This window comes from Nerophis lumbriciformis, linkage group LG10 (genome assembly GCF_033978685.3).
Source record: "Nerophis lumbriciformis linkage group LG10, RoL_Nlum_v2.1, whole genome shotgun sequence".
Lineage (NCBI taxonomy): Eukaryota > Metazoa > Chordata > Actinopteri > Syngnathiformes > Syngnathidae > Nerophis > Nerophis lumbriciformis.
Window position 1 is genome coordinate 4,661,643 of NC_084557.2, and position 19,166 is coordinate 4,680,808.

General features: G+C 41.8%; 1 protein-coding gene across 2 annotated transcripts in view; it reads left to right on the forward strand.

Moving 5' to 3' along the window:
* Positions 1-19,166, forward strand: part of kitlga (kit ligand a) — a 137,377-nt gene that overhangs the window by 102,850 nt on the left and 15,361 nt on the right. For both annotated transcript variants that reach the window (XM_061969347.2, XM_061969348.2), the window contains exons 2-4: positions 5,467-5,577; positions 12,398-12,454; positions 17,631-17,783. In XM_061969347.2, the coding sequence (XP_061825331.1) occupies positions 5,467-5,577; positions 12,398-12,454; positions 17,631-17,783 (321 nt within the window). The remainder of the gene's footprint in view (positions 1-5,466; positions 5,578-12,397; positions 12,455-17,630; positions 17,784-19,166) is intronic.

Below are 19,166 nucleotides of genomic sequence, written 5' to 3' on the forward strand. Positions count from 1 at the left end.
ACCTTGGCCCGCTGGCATGACACAGATGCGGCTGCCCACCCGCTGACATCCTTCTGCATGCCTGGCCAGACAAATTTGGTGCTAACCAGCCTCACAGATGCCTTCACGCCTAGGTGAGAGAGAGCATACACGGGGTGAAACACCCGCCGGCGCCAAGCCGCAAGAACCATTGGACGAGTAGAAATGTCACAGAGCAATGTGGAACCATTGCCATGGCAGGGAACATCCACAAACTGCAAACCGGTTACCGTTGTGCGCCAGGCCTAAAGATCTGGATCCTTGCTCTGATCCGCTGCCATCTCCGCAAAGTGGAGACCCAGATGTACCCCACTGACAAGCACCCATGACAGACAGTCCGCAACTCCATTGTGCTTTCCGACCACATGCCTAATTTTCGTGGTGAACTCGGAGATGGATGCAAGCTGGCGTTGCTGGCGAACAGACCAGTGGTCTGAAGTTTAATCCATGGCAAAAGTCAGAGGTTTGTGGTTCACAAAGGCGGTGAAGTCGCGACTCTCCAACAGGAAACTGAAATGGCGGGTAGCCAGGAACAAGGCCAGGAGTTCCCTGTCAAAAGTACTGCATTTCTTTTCAGCTGCCCTGAGTTGCCTGCTGAAAAAAGCAAAGGGCTGCCATGTGCCACCCACTGCTCGCAAACTGCACCCTCTGCTACATTTGAGGCATCAGTAGTGAGAGCCAAAGGAGCAGTCGGGGAGGGACGTGCTAGCAAGGTTGCGCTGGCCAGAGAAGACTTTTTGTTTTCAAATGCTTGCAGCTTGTCAGGAGACAAGTTCACCTCCTGTGAGCCTTTCCTCCCCTTTAATTCCTCGTACATGAGATGAGCTCCACTTGGAATGAAACAGCTATAAAGATTGACCATTCCGAGAAAGCAGCTTGACAGTGAGTGGGCGGGGAAACTTGGAAATTGCCTCCACCCCTGTAGACAGAGAAACTGCATCTTGGGAGGACACCTGGTGGCCAAGAAAGTCCAAGTCTGTTACTCCAAACTGGCACTGAGACAGACCATGTTCGTTCAACCGGCTAAACAGCGGCCGTAAATGTTTCAAATGTTCCCCGGCTGATCGACTGGCCACTGGAATATTGTCCAAATAAACAAACAGAAATGGTAAATCCCGTAAAACAGAATCCATGAGCTGCTTCCCCCCGCAGGCTTTATGGCATCCTCAAAAACGCAAATAATCCAAAAGGAGTTATTATGGCAGTCTTAGGTATGTCCAGTTTATGTGCAGGTACCTGGTGGTAGCCACGCACCAAATCTACATTCAAGAAAACTATCAACGCTGAACTGGCTAGCAGCTAGAAGAATCCTCTCTGCCTCCTCAGCCAAACCTCGGTAATCCTTTGTGGCCACTAACGGCGAGTTGGCGAACAGGAACGATGCATCCCTGGAACCGAGCAACGTGAGCATATTCTCCATCAGCTCGGTAGGCTTGCTGTCCCCCAGGCTGTTGAGAGACAGACGTCAAGACATCTGGTACAGCCACAGCAATAAAGTCTTTAACGCACCGGACTTGTCTGCCGCCGGAGGGTCCCTCAGCACGCCCAAAACTCTCCGCGTCGTTTGAGCGTCCAGAGCAGCGACAACATGGTAGTACCGTGTCTCATCTGTCGTAATCCCTCAAAGCCGAAACTGGGCTTCCACATGCAGGAACCAGGGCTCAGAACTCCGGGAGTTTCACTGTTGTAATGGCGCAGAGTCGTCAGGCACGACAAGACCTGCATTGTTAAGCATGTCCTATAAACGTCAGGGTCACCAATGTGGGAGTGGAGGTAATGAGGCGAGAGAGCAGTAGTTCTGAGCCGGTGAGTTTATTATCAGACTTCTTTCCACAACAACAACCTATTTCAACTTCTAATCCAGTTCAAGACCAACCCTCAGATTCCATATATTTCTAAATAGTTTATTAAGATGTTATGACTAATTGTGTCAAATGCTTTTGTTAAATCCTTAAACTCTGTAGCAGCACATTTTTGAACATCTATCACATTTGTGATCTTTTCTGTTATTTCCATGAACGCCATTGATGTTGAGATGTCGACTCTGTATCCGTGTTGGTTGTCTGTGATTTGTATTTATGAATTTGTCTAATCTGTTGTTAAATAGTTTTTCAATATCCATCCATCCATCCATCCATCTTCTTCCGCTTATCCGAGGTCGGGTCGCGGGGGCAGCAGCCAAAGCAGGGAAGCCCAGACTTCCCTTTCCCCAGCCGCTTCGTCCAGCTCCTCCCGGGGGATCCCGAGGCGTTCCCAGGCCAGCCGGGAGACATAGTCTTCCCAACGTGTCCTGGGTCTTCCTCGTGGCCTCCTACCGGTTGGACGTGCCCTAAACACCTCCCTAGGGAGGCGCTCGGGTGGCATCCTGACCAGATGCCCGAACCACCTCATCTGGCTCCTCTCGATGTGGAGGAGCAGCAGCTTTACTTTGAGCTCCCCCCGGATGACAGAGCTTCTCACCCTATCTCTAAGGGAGAGCCCCGCCACCCGGCGGAGGAAACTCATTTCGGCCGCTTGTACCCGTGATCTTGTCCTTTCGGTCATAACCCAAAGCTCATGACCATAGGTGAGGATGGGAACGTAGATCGACCGGTAAATTGGGAGCTTTGCCTTCCGGCTCAGCTCCTTCTTCACCACAACGGATCGATACAGCGTCCGCATTACTGAAGACGCCGCACCGATCCGCCTGTCGATCTCACGATCCACTCTTCCCTCACTCGTGAACAAGACTCCGAGGTACTTGAACTCCTCCACTTGGGGCAAGATCTCCTCCCCAACCCGGAGATGGCACTCCACCCTTTTCCGGGCGAGAACCATGGACTCGGACTTGGAGGTGCTGATTCTCATCCCAGTCGCTTCACACTCAGCTGCGAACAGATCCAGTGAGAGCTGAAGATCCTGGCCAGATGAAGCCATCAGGACCACATCATCTGCAAAAAGCAGAGACCTAATCCTGCAGCCACCAAACCGAATCCCCTCAACGCCTTGACTGCGCCTAGAAATTCTGTCCATAAAAGTTATGAACAGAATCGGTGACAAAGGGCAGTTTTTCAATAGTTGTAGAAAATGGTGGCAGTAGAGAAACAGGTGTGTAGTTTATAAACTTGATGTTTGTCTCCAGTCTTATAAATCGGTACGACATTTGCTATATTCCAAGTCCGAGTCCATGGTTCTCGCCCGGAAAAGGGTGGAGTGCCATCTCCGGGTTGGGGAGGAGACCCTGCCCCAAGTGGAGGAGTTCAAGTACCTCGGAGTCTTGTTCACAAGTGAGGGAAGAGTGGATCGTGAGATGGACAGGCGGATCGGTGCGGCGTCTTCAGCTGTATCGATCCGTTGTGGTGAAGAAGGAGCTGAGCCGGAAGGCAAAGCTCTCAATTTACCGGTCGATCTACGTTCCCATCCTCACCTATTGTCATGAGCTTTGGGTTATGACCGAAAGGACAAGATCACGGGTACAAGCGGTCGAAATGAGTTTCCTCCGCCGGGTGGCGGGGCTCTCCCTTAGAGATAGGGTGAGAAGCTCTGCCATCCGGGAGGAGCTCAAAGTAAAGCCGCTACTCCTCCACATGGAGAGGAGCCAGATGAGGTGGTTCGGGCATCTGGTCAGGATGCCACCCGAACGCCTCCCTAGGCATGTCCGACCAGTAAAAGGCCACGGGGAAGACCCAGGACACGTTGGGAAGACTACGTCTCCCGGCTGGCCTGGGAACGCCTCGGGATCTCTCGGGAAGAGCTGGACGAAGTGGCTTGGGAGAGGGAAGTCTGGGCTTCCCTGCTGAGGCTGCTGCCCCCGCGACCCGAACTCGGATAAGCGGAAGAAGATGGATGGATGGATGGCATTTGCTATTTTCCTTCTATTGCCTGTTTAAAATGATAGGTTGCTGATATGCATGTTACACACACCGAGAGTAAGCCGGAAGAAGGCATGCTAATCGCTAAGCTAGTTAGCTTGAAAGGAGAGAAGAAGGATACAGCAGAAAGGAAGCATAAATTACTGATATCGATACCAAGGGTAGTATCAGTTTATGACCGATTCCAGAGTGATTAGCTGTATATTTTTATTTTAACAATTTTTTTTTTATTATTGTTTTGGTTCATATTTACAAACTGATAATAATAAATAACAATTCCCTGGACACACGAGGATTTTGAAGGCAACAACTACTATTAAAAAGTAATAAATAGTACTTTTTACTTGATTTAGTTGTTGTGTACTATTGACTTTGTTTGGATCAAACTATTGTATGTCATGAAATAAATATTGCTAAAATATCGTTTGGATATTTTTAGACCATGTGATCGGTATCGGTCGATATCAGTCATGGATGGTGGGTATGGAACGGGCAGGGTAAAAGATTGATCCCTGATATCCGTATCAGCCTTCTTGGTGCAGATGATGATCTCTTGGACTTGTCATGCCGTCTGTAGCTCTCGTTGTCGCTGCCGCGTTCCAGGCCTTGAATCCAGACCTCGGCCTTAGATCACATGGTTGCAAGTTGAAAAACAAATCAAAGGAAGAAAGAAGAGAATATACTGTTGATTATTTCCACATGAGAGGCGTCACGGTCCAAGCATGCAGCCGCCAAACAAAAACAACACACAGACACCATGTTGGAGCACAAATGTGACGTACCATGCAAGTCTTTGTGTTGCTTAGCAACCAAGTGAATGCTGAAAAGTCTTAAAGCCAAGTAATGTATCAGAATCAGAATCAGAATCAGCTTTATTGTCATTACGCAAGGTAACGAGATTGAGGCCATTCCATACAGTGCGATGTGTGCATGCTAGAAAAACAATGTGCAAATATATAAAAATATAAAAAATGTAGAAGTGCAATGAATATGGTGTGAAATGAATATATACATGAAAAAAACAAAAACAAAAACAGGGTGGTTGGTGGAATGGGTTATTGCACCGAAGAGAAGGCAGTTATGAGGGACAATGGGGCAGTCCGTTCAGGATGGTTATGGCCCTGGGGAAGAAGCTGTTCTTTAGCCTGTTTGTTTTGGTTTTAATGCACCTACATAATTAAGTAAACGATATAAGCCATTGTGATTGTGTAACTTACATAATTAAGTAAACGATATAAGCCATTGTGATTGTGTAACTTACATAATTAAGTAAACGATATAAGCCATTGTGATTGTGTACATCCAGACGATACTTTGATTAATAACATATGCATGTGAAAACACAAAACCAAGACAATTGTTGCATCAAAGTATGAATGCTAGGAATGCGTTTGGTGCCATCATGTGTTGGTGTTGTTGTGGTATCAGGATGTTGCTCTGAATGAGAGGCTGTGTCACATGCCAGAGAACTAAGTGTTGACCAGGCTGCTAAATGACATTTATGGTTGCGTGCTTCTGCAAATATCCACATGATTTAAAAAAAATGCCGAGCATTTGAGGCGGCCGAACATCTGACTAATTATTTTTCTCTCTGCAGATTCGGATACTCATCTGTGTCCATTTACTGCTGCTGATCACGCTCGGGGTACACTCAAGTAAATTTGACGTCAACCCAGTGACAGATGACGTCTCCAGACTCTCGATTTTGGTAAGAATGCTTTTTGGAGCATAATCCTGCAGCTCATTATTTACATAACAACAACATTTCAAGCAGGCAGGTATACTGAGTACCGCTCGTTTTTGGTACACCTTCCTAATCGGGTGGGCCCCCAAGATTGTTAAGATTCTGGACTAATGATACTGCTGTCGCTATTTTTTATCTCGCTGATCATAGTCATTATGACACGCTGTCACATTCACTTCTAATGGCGCTACTACGCACAGGTAAATATGTATTCATATATTTACTACTACGCACGGGTAAATATATATTCATATATTTACTACTACGCACGGGTAAATATATATTCATATATTTACTACTACGCACGGGTAAATATATATTCATATATTTACTACTACGCACGGGTAAATATATATTCATATATTTACTACTACGCACGGGTAAATATATATTCATATATTTACTACTACGCACAGGTAAATATATATTCATATATACTACTACGCATGGGTAAATATATATTCATATATTTACTACTACGCACGGGTAAATATATATTCATATATTTACTACTACGCACGGGTAAATATATATATTCATATATTTACTACTACGCACGGATAAATATATATTCATATATTTACTACTACGCACGGGTAAATATATATTCATATATTTACTACTACGCACAGGTAAATATATATCTAAATATATATTCATATATTTACTACTACGCACGGGTAAATATGTATTCATATATTTACTACTACGCACGGGTAAATATATATTCATATATTTACTACTACGCACGGGTAAATATATATTCATATATTTACTACTACGCACGGGTAATTATATATTCATATATTTACTACTACGCACGGGTAAATATATATTCATATATACTACTACGCATGGGTAAATATATATTCATATATTTACTACTACGCACGGGTAAATATATATTCATATATTTACTACTACGCACGGGTAAATATATATTCATATATTTACTACTACGCACAGGTAAATATATATTCATATATACTACTACGCATGGGTAAATATATATTCATATATTTACTACTACGCACGGGTAAATATATATTCATATATTTACTACTACGCACGGGTAAATATATATATTCATATATTTACTACTACGCACGGATAAATATATATTCATATATTTACTACTACGCACGGATAAATATACATTCATATATTTACTACTACGCACGGGTAAATATATATTCATATATTTACTACTACGCACGGGTAAATATATATATTCATATATTTACTACTGCACACGGGTAAATATATATTCATATATTTACTACTACGCACGGGTAAATATATATTCATATATTTACTACTACGCACAGGTAAATATACATTCATATATTTACAACTACGCACGGATAAATATATATTCATATATTTACTACTACGCACGGATAAATATATATTAATATATTTACTACTACGCACGGATAAATATATATTCATATATTTACTACTACGCACGGGTAAATATATATTCATATATTTACTACTACGCACGGGTAACTATATATTCATATATTTACTACTACGCACAGGTAAATATATATCTAAATATATATTCATATATTTACTACTACGCACAGGTAAATATATATTCATATATTTACTACTACGCACGGATAAATATATATTCATATATTTACTACTACGCACGGGTAAATATATATTCATATATTTACTACCACGCACGGGTAAATATATATTAATATATTTACTACTACGCACGGGTAAATATATATTCATATATTTACTACTACGCACAGATAAATATATATTCATATATTTACTACTACGCACGGGTAAATATACATTCATATATTTACTACTACGCACGGGTAAATATATATTCATATATTTACTACTACGCACGGGTAAATATATATTAATATATTTACTACTACGCACGGGTAAATATATATTCATATATTTGCTACTACGCACGGGTAAATATATATTCATATATTTACTACTACGCACGGGTAAATATATATTCATATATTTACTACTATGCACGGGTAAATATATATTCATATATTTACTACTACGCACGGGTAAATATATATTCATATATTTACTACTACGCACGGGTAAATATATATTAATATATTTACTACTGCGCACGGGTAAATATACATTAATATATTTACTACTACGCACGGGTAAATATATATTCATATATTTGCTACTACGCACGGGTAAATATATATTCATATATTTACTACTACGCACGGGTAAATATATATTCATATATTTACTACTACGCACGGGTAAATATATATTCATATATTTACTACTACGCACGGGTAAATATATATTCATATATTTACTACTACGCACAGGTAACTATATATTCATATATTTACTACTACACACAGGTAAATATATATTCATATATTTACTACTACGCACAGGTCAATATATATTTATATATTTACTCCTACGCACGGGTAAATATATATTCATATATTTACTACTACGCACAGGTCAATATATATTTATATATTTACTCCTACGCACGGGTAAATATATATCTAATATTTACTACGCACTGGTAAATATATATTTATATTTTTACTACACACGGGTAAATACATATGTACATATTTACTACGCACGGGTAAATATATATCTACATATATACTACGCACTGCAAAATCTATATTTACATATTTACTACGCACAGGTAAATATCTATCTACATTAGTACTATGCACGGGCAAATATATATATATATATATATATATATATATATATATATATATATATACTGTATATATATATATCTTTACTACGTTTGGGTAAATATGTATTTTCATTATTAGTACGCACTGTAAATATATATCTACATATTTACTACGCACGGGTAAATATATATTTTTATATTGACCACACAAGAGTAAATATATGTTTATACATTTACTATGCACAGGTAAATATATATCTACATATTTACTACGCACGGGAAAGTCTATATATATATATATATATATATATTTACTACGAACTTGTAAATATATATCCACATAATAACTTCGCACAGGTGAATATATATTTTTATATTGACCACACAAGGGTAAATATATGTTTATATATTTACTATGCACAGGTAAATATATATCTACATATTTACTACGCACGGGAAAGTCTATATATATACATATATATACTACGAACAGATAAATATATATCTTCTTTTTATTTTTTTTATTTTTTTTTATTTTTTTTTTCATAAAGAAATACAATCATGTGTGCTTACGGACTGTATACCTGCCGACTGTATTTATCTATATTGATATATAATGTATATATTGTGTTTTTATGTTGATTTAATAAAAAAATTAAAAATATATTTATTTTTTTCCACATTTAAAATAATCACTGGTTTTTTTTACTTATACGATACACACACGATACACACACACATACATCAGTAGCTGTCAACACTCAATATGGCTTCCGGTCTATCGCTCAAATAGTTTCGTGTGGAACATAAACACAAATAATAATTCCCACTGTTACAAAATGCACACCCACCTAACATGCTAACAAAGCTACGAACAATGGGAGACCGGGCTTTCTGCTCTACCGCTCCCAGTTAGTGGAACGCTCTCCCTGACCACCTGAGGGTACCACAGACTGTGGATGCTTTTAAAAAAGGCTTATAAACCCTTCTTTAAAAAAAAAAAAATTTTTAAAAAGCCTTTTTTTAGATTTATGCATACTAGTTTTAGCTATTTGGCTGTTTTTTATTTTAATTGTTTTATTATCTTTTTATTTTATTTTATTCTTTTTAATACATTGTAGCACTTTGAGGTTGTTTACTCAATGTAAAGTGCTTTTTACAAATAAAATATATTATTATTATTATTATTAATGGATTATATTGATTTATATTATATATTTTACATCATATATCATGCTCTGCACATGAATGCCATACATGAATGTTATTTTACTTTATTATTTATTATTTTATTCCTAATATTTTAAATGTTATCATAGGAACAAGCAATAGAGAATGGATGGATGATATGGTGAGTGTAATTGCAATGAAGGGATGGATGTGTGTGCTCTTTACAAGAAGACGACATAACAACTGCATTAGCAAACAAAGTTGACTTTTTTAGGACTTAAAAAGCAGCTGTTGATAAAAATCCTTCCCTGCTGTGAGATGTCACATGATGTTGCTGGTGTGCAACCTCTTGTGCTAATAAAAGTGTGTTTTTCCTAGGGCTGTCAAAGTTAGCGCAATACTAAAGTGTTCCTTTATGGGCACTCATCTTTTACGATGTGCGATTAACGAGTCCCGACTCCTTTTCTACCCCACTCCCTAGCGTGGGGAAATGTGGCTGATTTGACTATTTACTGTTGAGCCACAAGCGGGAAAATAGCGATCAGAAATGCACATGCCTAGCTTCACTTGCGTGTTTACATTAGTTTATTGCATTTATAACATCAAATATAGATTGTTACTCGAACTGTTTTAGTAAGATGACATAAAAGCTCAGCAGAAATGAAAGACTGTAGGCAGGAAGTTTAGAGTGACTTTTTTAATCAGAGATTTTCACGACTTTCTCAAACCAATCACACGACAATAGCTCTACGCATTACATCGGTCTAATTACGCAACAAAATTACATTTTTTTAATTGTCAATCAAAATATGTCGGTGTCATTTTTGTGTTGAGCTGTTTAAAGAAAGCATAATGTTTTAATAACATTTCATTAAAGCAAATGAATGCTATTAAAACATTGACTTGTCCTGGGCACACTTATTAATGATGAACAATTATAACTATTTTCAATAATACAGGATAGTTTGAGTTAACTATGAATAAAATGCCATTAATTGGGATTAAATATTTTTAATGGTTTGACAGACCTAATACAGGTAAAAGCCAGTAAATTAGAATATTTTGAAAAACTTGATTTATTTCAGTAATTGCATTCAAAAGGTGTAACTTGTACATTATATTTATTCATTGCACACAGACTGATGCATTCAAATGTTTATTTCATTTAATTTTGATGATTTGAAGTGGCAACAAATGAAAATCCAAAATTCCGTGTGTCACAAAATTAGAATATTACTTAAGGCTAATACAAAAAAGGGATTTTTAGAAATGTTGGCCAACTGAAAAGTATGAAAATGAAAAATATGAGCATGTACAATACTCAATACTTGGTTGGAGCTCCTTTTGCCTCAATTACTGCGTTAATGCGGCGTGGCATGGAGTCGATGAGTTTCTGGCACTGCTCAGGTGTTATGAGAGCCCAGGTTGCTCTGATAGTGGCCTTCAACTCTTCTGCGTTTTTGGGTCTGGCATTCTGCATCTTCCTTTTCACAATACCCCACAGATTTTCTATGGGGCTAAGGTCAGGGGAGTTGGCGGGCCAATTTAGAACAGAAATACCATGGTCCGTAAACCAGGCACGGGTAGATTTTGCGCTGTGTGCAGGCGCCAAGTCCTGTTGGAACTTGAAATCTCCATCTCCATAGAGCAGGTCAGCAGCAGGAAGCATGAAGTGCTCTAAAACTTGCTGGTAGACGGCTGCGTTGACCCTGGATCTCAGGAAACAGAGTGGACCGACACCAGCAGATGACATGGCACCCCAAACCATCACCCAACCATGCAAATTTTGCATTTCCTTTGGAAATCGAGGTCCCAGAGTCTGGAGGAAGACAGGAGAGGCACAGGATCCACGTTGCCTGAAGTCTAGTGTAAAGTTTCCACCATCAGTGATGGTTTGGGGTGCCATGTCATCTGCTGGTGTCGGTCCACTCTGTTTCCTGAGATCCAGGGTCAACGCAGCCGTCTACCAGCAAGTTTTAGAGCACTTCATGCTTCCTGCTGCTGACCTGCTCTATGGAGATGGAGATTTCAAGTTCCAACAGGACTTGGCGCCTGCACACAGCGCAAAATCTACCCGTGCCTGGTTTACGGACCATGGTATTTCTGTTCTAAATTGGCCCGCCAACTCCCCTGACCTTAGCCCCATAGAAAATCTGTGGGGTATTGTGAAAAGGAAGATGCAGAATGCCAGACCCAAAAACGCAGAAGAGTTGAAGGCCACTATCAGAGCAACCTGGGCTCTCATAACACCTGAGCAGTGCCAGAAACTCATCGACTCCATGCCACGCCGCATTAACGCAGTAATTGAGGCAAAAGGAGCTCCAACCAAGTATTGAGTATTGTACATGCTCATATTTTTCATTTTCATACTTTTCAGTTGGCCAACATTTCTAAAAATCCCTTTTTTGTATTAGCCTTAAGTAATATTCTAATTTTGTGACACACGGAATTTTGGATTTTCATTTGTTGCCACTTCAAATCATCAAAATTAAATGAAATAAACATTTGAATGCATCAGTCTGTGTGCAATGAATAAATATAATGTACAAGTTACACCATTTGAATGCAATTACTGAAATAAATCAAGTTTTTCAAAATATTCTAATTTACTGGCTTTTACCTGTATTTTCACATCTTTATTTACACAAATGACATATAGTAGCGATAAGAGTGCCGATGCATGCTTGTGTCGGTAAGGAATATCCATATTGGTATCGTAATTGATAAAATCCTATCGATCCCTTGTTGACATCTTAGAAATACTACAATTTCTAAAGAAACATTTTGTGCTCAAACATAATTTGGAGCTCTGCACATTTTAGGGGCGGCAGCTGGATTTTCATTTATGGTTGCTAGGAAACTTGCCAGGCTACTAAAAAGTCAATAATTTATTTCACTTTGTATTGTCTTGTCCTCCCACAGAAACATAATATTCCCAAAGACTACAAAATTCCTGTACAATACGTTCCAAAAGAAGAGGTAAGACTTTCCTCCATTGATGGAACCTTTGGTCAGCATGTTTGTGCCCAATGTTTGTGTGGCGTGCTCAGTCCTCACAATGTTTGTGTGGCGTGCTCAGTCCTCACAATGTTTGTGTGGCGTGCTCAATCCTCACAATGTTTGTGTGGCATGCTCAGTCCTCACAATGTTTGTGTGGCGTGCTCAGTCCTCACAATGTTTGTGTGGCGTGCTCAGTCATCACAATGTTTGTGTGGCGTGCTCAGTCCTCACAATGTTTGTGTGGCGTGCTCAGTCATCACAATGTTTGTGTGGCGTGCTCAGTCATCACAATGTTTGTGTGGCGTGCACAGTCCTCACAATGTTTGTGTGGCGTGCTCAGTCCTCACAATGTTTGTGTGGCGTGCTCAGTCATCACAATGTTTGTGTGGCGTGCTCAGTCATCACAATGTTTGTATGGCATGCACAGTCATCACAATGGTTGTGTGGCGTGCTCAGTCATCACAATTTCTGTGTGGCGTGCTAAGTCCTCACAATGTTTGTATGGCATGCACAGCCATCACAATGGTTGTGTGGCGTGCTCAGTCATCACAATGTTTGTGTGGTGTGCTCAGTCTTCACAATGTTTGTGTGTTGTGTACAGTCATCACAATGGTTGCGTGGCGTGTTCAGTCATCACAATGTTTGTGTGGCGTGCTCAGTCCTCACAACGTTTGTGTGGCGTGTTCAGTCATCACAATGTTTGTGAGGCGTGCACAGTCCTCACAATGTTTGTGTGGCGTGCTCAGTTCTCACAATGTTTGTGTGGCGTGCTCAGTCCTCACAATGTTTGTGTGGTGTGCACAGTCATCACAATGTTTGTGAGGCGTGCTCAGTCCTCACAATGTTTGTGTGGTGTGCTCAGTTCTCACAATGTTTGTGTGGCGTGCTCAGTCCTCACAATGTTTGTGTGGTGTGCACAGCCATCACAATGGTTGTGTGGCATGCTCAGTCATCACAATGTTTGTGTGGCGTTCTCAGTCCTCACAATGTTTGTATGGCATGCACAGTAATCACAATGGTTGTGTGGCGTGCTCAGTCATCACAATGGTTGTGTGGCGTGCTCAGTCATCACAATGTTTGTGTGGTGTGCACAGTCATCACAATGTTTGTGTGGTGTGCACAGTCATCACAATGGTTGTGTGGCATGCTCAGTCATCACAATGTTTGTGTGGCGTGCTCAGTCCTCACAACGTTTGTGTGGACGTGTTCAGTCATCACAATGTTTGTGTGGCGTGCTCAGTCATCACAATGTTTGTGTGGCGTGCTCAGTCATCACAATGTTTGTGTGGTGTGCACAGTCATCACAATGGTTGTGTGGCGTGCTCAGTCATCACAATGGTTGTGTGGCGTGCTCAGTCATCACAATGTTTGTGTGGCGTGCTCAGTCATCACAATGTTTGTGTGGCGTGCTCAGTCCTCACAATGTTTGTGTGGTGTGATCAGTCATCACAATGTTTGTGTGGCATGCACAGTCATCACAATGGTTGTGTGGCGTGCTCAGTCATCCCAATGTTTGTGTGGCGTGCTCAGTCCTCACAATGTTTGTGTGGTGTGATCAGTCATCACAATGTTTGTGTGGCATGCACAGTCATCACAATGGTTGTGTGGCGTGCTCAGTCATCGCAATGTTTATGTGGCGTGCTCAGTCCTCACAACGTTTGTGTGGCGTGTTCAGTCATCACAATGTTTGTGTGGCGTGCACAGTCATCACAATGTTTGTGTGGCATGCACAGTCATCACAATGTTTGTGTGGCGTGCTCAGTCATCACAATGTTTGTGTGGCGTGCTCAGTCATCACAATGGTTGTGTGGCGTGCTCAGTCATCACAATGTTTGTGTGGTGTGCTCAGTCTTCACAATGTTTGTGTGTTGTGTACAGTCATCACAATGGTTGCGTGGCGTGTTCAGTCATCACAATGTTTGTGTGGCGTGCTCAGTCCTCACAACGTTTGTGTGGCGTGTTCAGTCATCACAATGTTTGTGAGGCGTGCACAGTCCTCACAATGTTTGTGTGGCGTGCTCAGTTCTCACAATGTTTGTGTGGCGTGCTCAGTCCTCACAATGTTTGTGTGGTGTGCACAGTCATCACAATGTTTGTGAGGCGTGCTCAGTCCTCACAATGTTTGTGTGGTGTGCACAGCCATCACAATGGTTGTGTGGCATGCTCAGTCATCACAATGTTTGTGTGGCGTTCTCAGTCCTCACAATGTTTGTATGGCATGCACAGTAATCACAATGGTTGTGTGGCGTGCTCAGTCATCACAATGGTTGTGTGGCGTGCTCAGTCATCACAATGTTTGTGTGGTGTGCACAGTCATCACAATGGTTGTGTGGCATGCTCAGTCATCACAATGTTTGTGTGGCGTGCTCAGTCCTCACAACGTTTGTGTGGACGTGTTCAGTCATCACAATGTTTGTGTGGCGTGCTCAGTCATCACAATGTTTGTGTGGCGTGCTCAGTCATCACAATGTTTGTGTGGCGTGCTCAGTCATCACAATGTTTGTGTGGTGTGCACAGTCATCACAATGTTTGTGTGGTGTGCACAGTCATCACAATGTTTGTGTGGTGTGCACAGTCATCACAATGGTTGTGTGGCATGCTCAGTCATCACAATGTTTGTGTGGCGTGCTCAGTCCTCACAACGTTTGTGTGGACGTGTTCAGTCATCACAATGTTTGTGTGGCGTGCTCAGTCATCACAATGTTTGTGTGGCGTGCTCAGTCATCACAATGTTTGTGTGGCGTGCTCAGTCATCACAATGTTTGTGTGGCGTGCTCAGTCATCACAATGTTTGTGTGGTGTGCACAGTCATCACAATGGTTGTGTGGCGTGCTCAGTCATCACAATGGTTGTGTGGCGTGCTCAGTCATCACAATGTTTGTGTGGCGTGCTCAGTCATCCCAATGTTTGTGTGGCGTTCTCAGTCCTCACAATGTTTGTATGGCATGCACAGTAATCACAATGGTTGTGTGGCGTGCTCAGTCATCACAATGGTTGTGTGGCGTGCTCAGTCATCACAATGTTTGTGTGGCGTGCACAGTCATCACAATGGTTGTGTGGCTTGCACAGTCATCACAATGTTTGTGTGGCGTGCTCAGTCCTCACAATGTTTGTGTGGTGTGATCAGTCATCACAATGTTTGTGTGGCATGCACAGTCATCACAATGGTTGTGTGGCGTGCTCAGTCATCACAATGTTTGTGTGGCGTGCTCAGTTCTCACAATGTTTGTGTGGCGTGCTAAGTCCTCACAATGTTTATATGGCATGCACAGTCATCACAATGGTTGTGTGGCGTGCTCAGTCATCACAATGTTTGTGTGGCGTGCTCAGTCATCACAATGTTTGTGTGGCGTGCTCAGTCCTCACAATGTTTGTGTGGTGTGCTCAGTCCTCACAATTTTTGTGTGACGTGTTCAGTCATCACAATGTTTGTGTGGCGTGCACAGTCATCACAATGTTTGTGTGGCGTGCTCAGTCCTCACAATGTTTGTGTGGTGTGATCAGTCATCACAATGTTTGTGTGGCGTGCTCAGTCATCACAATGTCTGTGTGGTGTGCTCAGTCCTCACAATGTTTGCATGGCATGCACAGTCATCACAATGGTTGTGTGGCGTGCTCAGTCCTCACAATGTTTGTGTGGCGTGCTAAGTCCTCACAATGTTTGCATGGCATGCACAGTCATCACAATGGTTGTGTGGCGTGCTCAGTCATCACAATGTTTGTGTGGCGTGCTCAGTCCTCACAATGTTTGTGTGGTGTGCTCAGTCCTCACAATTTTTGTGTGACGTGTTCAGTCATCACAATGTTTGTGTGGCGTGCTCAGTCCTCACAATGTTTGTGTGGCGTGCTCAGTCCTCACAATGTTTGTGTGGCGTGCTCAGTCCTCACAATGTTTGTGTGGTGTGCTCAGTCCTCACAATTTTTGTGTGACGTGTTCAGTCATCACAATGTTTGTGTGGCGTGCACAGTCATCACAATGTTTGTGTGGCGTGCTCAGTCCTCACAATGTTTGTGTGGTGTGATCAGTCATCACAATGTTTGTGTGGCGTGCTCAGTCATCACAATGTCTGTGTGGTGTGCTCAGTCCTCACAATGTTTGCATGGCATGCACAGTCATCACAATGGTTGTGTGGCGTGCTCAGTCCTCACAATGTTTGTGTGGCGTGCTAAGTCCTCACAATGTTTGCATGGCATGCACAGTCATCACAATGGTTGTGTGGCGTGCTCAGTCATCACAATGTTTGTGTGGCGTGCTCAGTCCTCACAATGTTTGTGTGGTGTGCTCAGTCCTCACAATTTTTGTGTGACGTATTCAGTCATCACAATGTTTGTGTGGCGTGCTCAGTCCTCACAATGTTTGTGTGGCGTGCTCAGTCCTCACAATGTTTGTGTGGCGTGCTCAGTCCTCACAATGTTTGTGTGGTGTGCTCAGTCCTCACAATTTTTGTGTGACGTGTTCAGTCATCACAATGTTTGTGTGGCGTGCTCAGTCCTCACAATGTTTGTGTGGCGTGCTCAGTCCTCACAATGTTTGTGTGGCGTGCTCAGTCCTCACAATGTTTGTGTGGCATGCACAGTCATCACAATGGTTGTGTGGCGTGCTCAGTCCTCACAATGTTTGTGTGGCGTGCTAAGTCCTCACAATGTTTGCATGGCATGCACAGTCATCACAATGGTTGTGTGGCGTGCTCAGTCATCACAATGTTTGTGTGGCGTGCTCAGTCCTCACAATGTTTGTGTGGTGTGCTCAGTCCTCACAATTTTTGTGTGACGTGTTCAGTCATCACAATGTTTGTGTGGCGTGCACAGTCATCACAATGTTTGTGTGGCGTGCTCAGTCCTCACAATGTTTGTGTGGTGTGATCAGTCATCACAATGTTTGTGTGGCATGCACAGTCATCACAATGGTTGTGTGGTGTGCACAGTCATCGCAATGTTTGTGTGGCGTGCTCAGTCATCACAGTTTTTGTGTGGCGTGCTCAGTCATCAAGCTAGAAACACAACTAGTGGAAGACGAGCCTGACCCTTTCCTTCGTGTCACTTTTCCACCAAACCTTGTCTAACCTTAGACTCTTGTCCAGACCGGCCTGGCTGAGGGCAGCTCGGGTGAGGTCTACGTAACTCAGCTGGTTTGTGTCTGCTCCTTGTCTTCCAGGCCGCCATGTGCTGGGTAAAACTCAACGTCTTCTACTTGGAAGAGAGTTTGCAGGATTTAGCGCACAAGTTCGGGAACATTTCATCCAACAGAAAAGATATTAGCATATTTATACAAATGCTCCAAGAACTACGGCTCAACATGGGCTCTGTGGTAAGTTCCTCCAGGAGAAAACATCCCAGCTTAATAATAATCCCTCTTTAGCCAGAAAGGATTTGTTTTTCACGATCAAATGCATCACCCAGACTCCGCACATCCTTCATTGGACAATAAATCTTATACCGGACTTAAGTACAGAAGAACTTTGATCTACCAACTTCATTGGTTCTTGAACAGGGTTTGTCAATGGAAAAGTTTGTATTGTGAAACATTTTGTGTGAGTGTGAGAGTCCAGTCCATAGTGGATCTAACATAATAGTGTGAGAGTCCAGTCCATAGTGGATCTAACATAATATTGTGAGAGTCTAGTCCATAGTGGATCTAACATAATAGTGAGAGTCCAGTCCATAGTGGATCTAACATAATAGTGAGAGTCCAGTCCATAGTGGATCTAACATAATAGTGTGAGAGTCCAGTCCATAGTGGATCTAACATAATAGTATGAGTCCAGTCCATAGTGGATCTAACATAATAGTGTGAGTCCAGTCCATAGTGGATCTAACATAATAGTGTGAGAGTCCAGTCCATAGTGGATCTAACATAATAGTGAGAGTCCAGTCCATAGTGGATCTAACATAATATTGTGAGAGTTCAGTCCTTAGTGGATCTAACATAATAGTGAGAGTCCAGTCCGTAGTGGATCTAACATAATATTGTGAGAGTCCAGTCCATAGTGGATCCAACATAATAGTGAGAGTACAGTCCGTAGTGGATCTAACATAATAGTGAGGGTCCAGTCCATAGTGGATCCAACATAATAGTGTTAGTCCAGTCCATACTGGATCTAACATAATAGTGTGAGAGTCCAGTCCATAGTGGATCTAACATAATAGTGAGAGTCCAGTCCGTAGTGGATCTAACATAATAGTGTGAGAGTCCAGTCCATAGTGGATCTAACATAGTATTGTGAGAGTCCAGTCCATAGTGGATCTAACATAATAGTGAGAGTACAGTCCGTAGTGGATCTAACATAATAGTGTTGAGTCCAGTCCATAGTGGATATAACATAATTGTGAGAGTCCAGTCCATAGTGGATATAACATAATAGTGAGAGTCCAGTCCATAGTGGATCTAACATAATAGTGTGAGAGTCCAGTCCATAGTGGATCTAACATAATAGTGTGAGAGTCTAGTCCATAGTGGATCTAACATAATAGTGTGAGAGTCCAGTCCATAGTGGATCTAACATAATAGTGTGAGTCCAGTCCATAGTGGATCTAACATAATAGTGTGAGAGTCTAGTCCATAATGGCTCTAACATAATAGTGTGAGAGTCCAGTCCATAGTGGATCTAACATAATAGTGTGAGAGTCCAGTCCATAGTGGATCTAACATAATAGCGAGAGTCCAGTCCATAGTGGATCTAACATAATATTG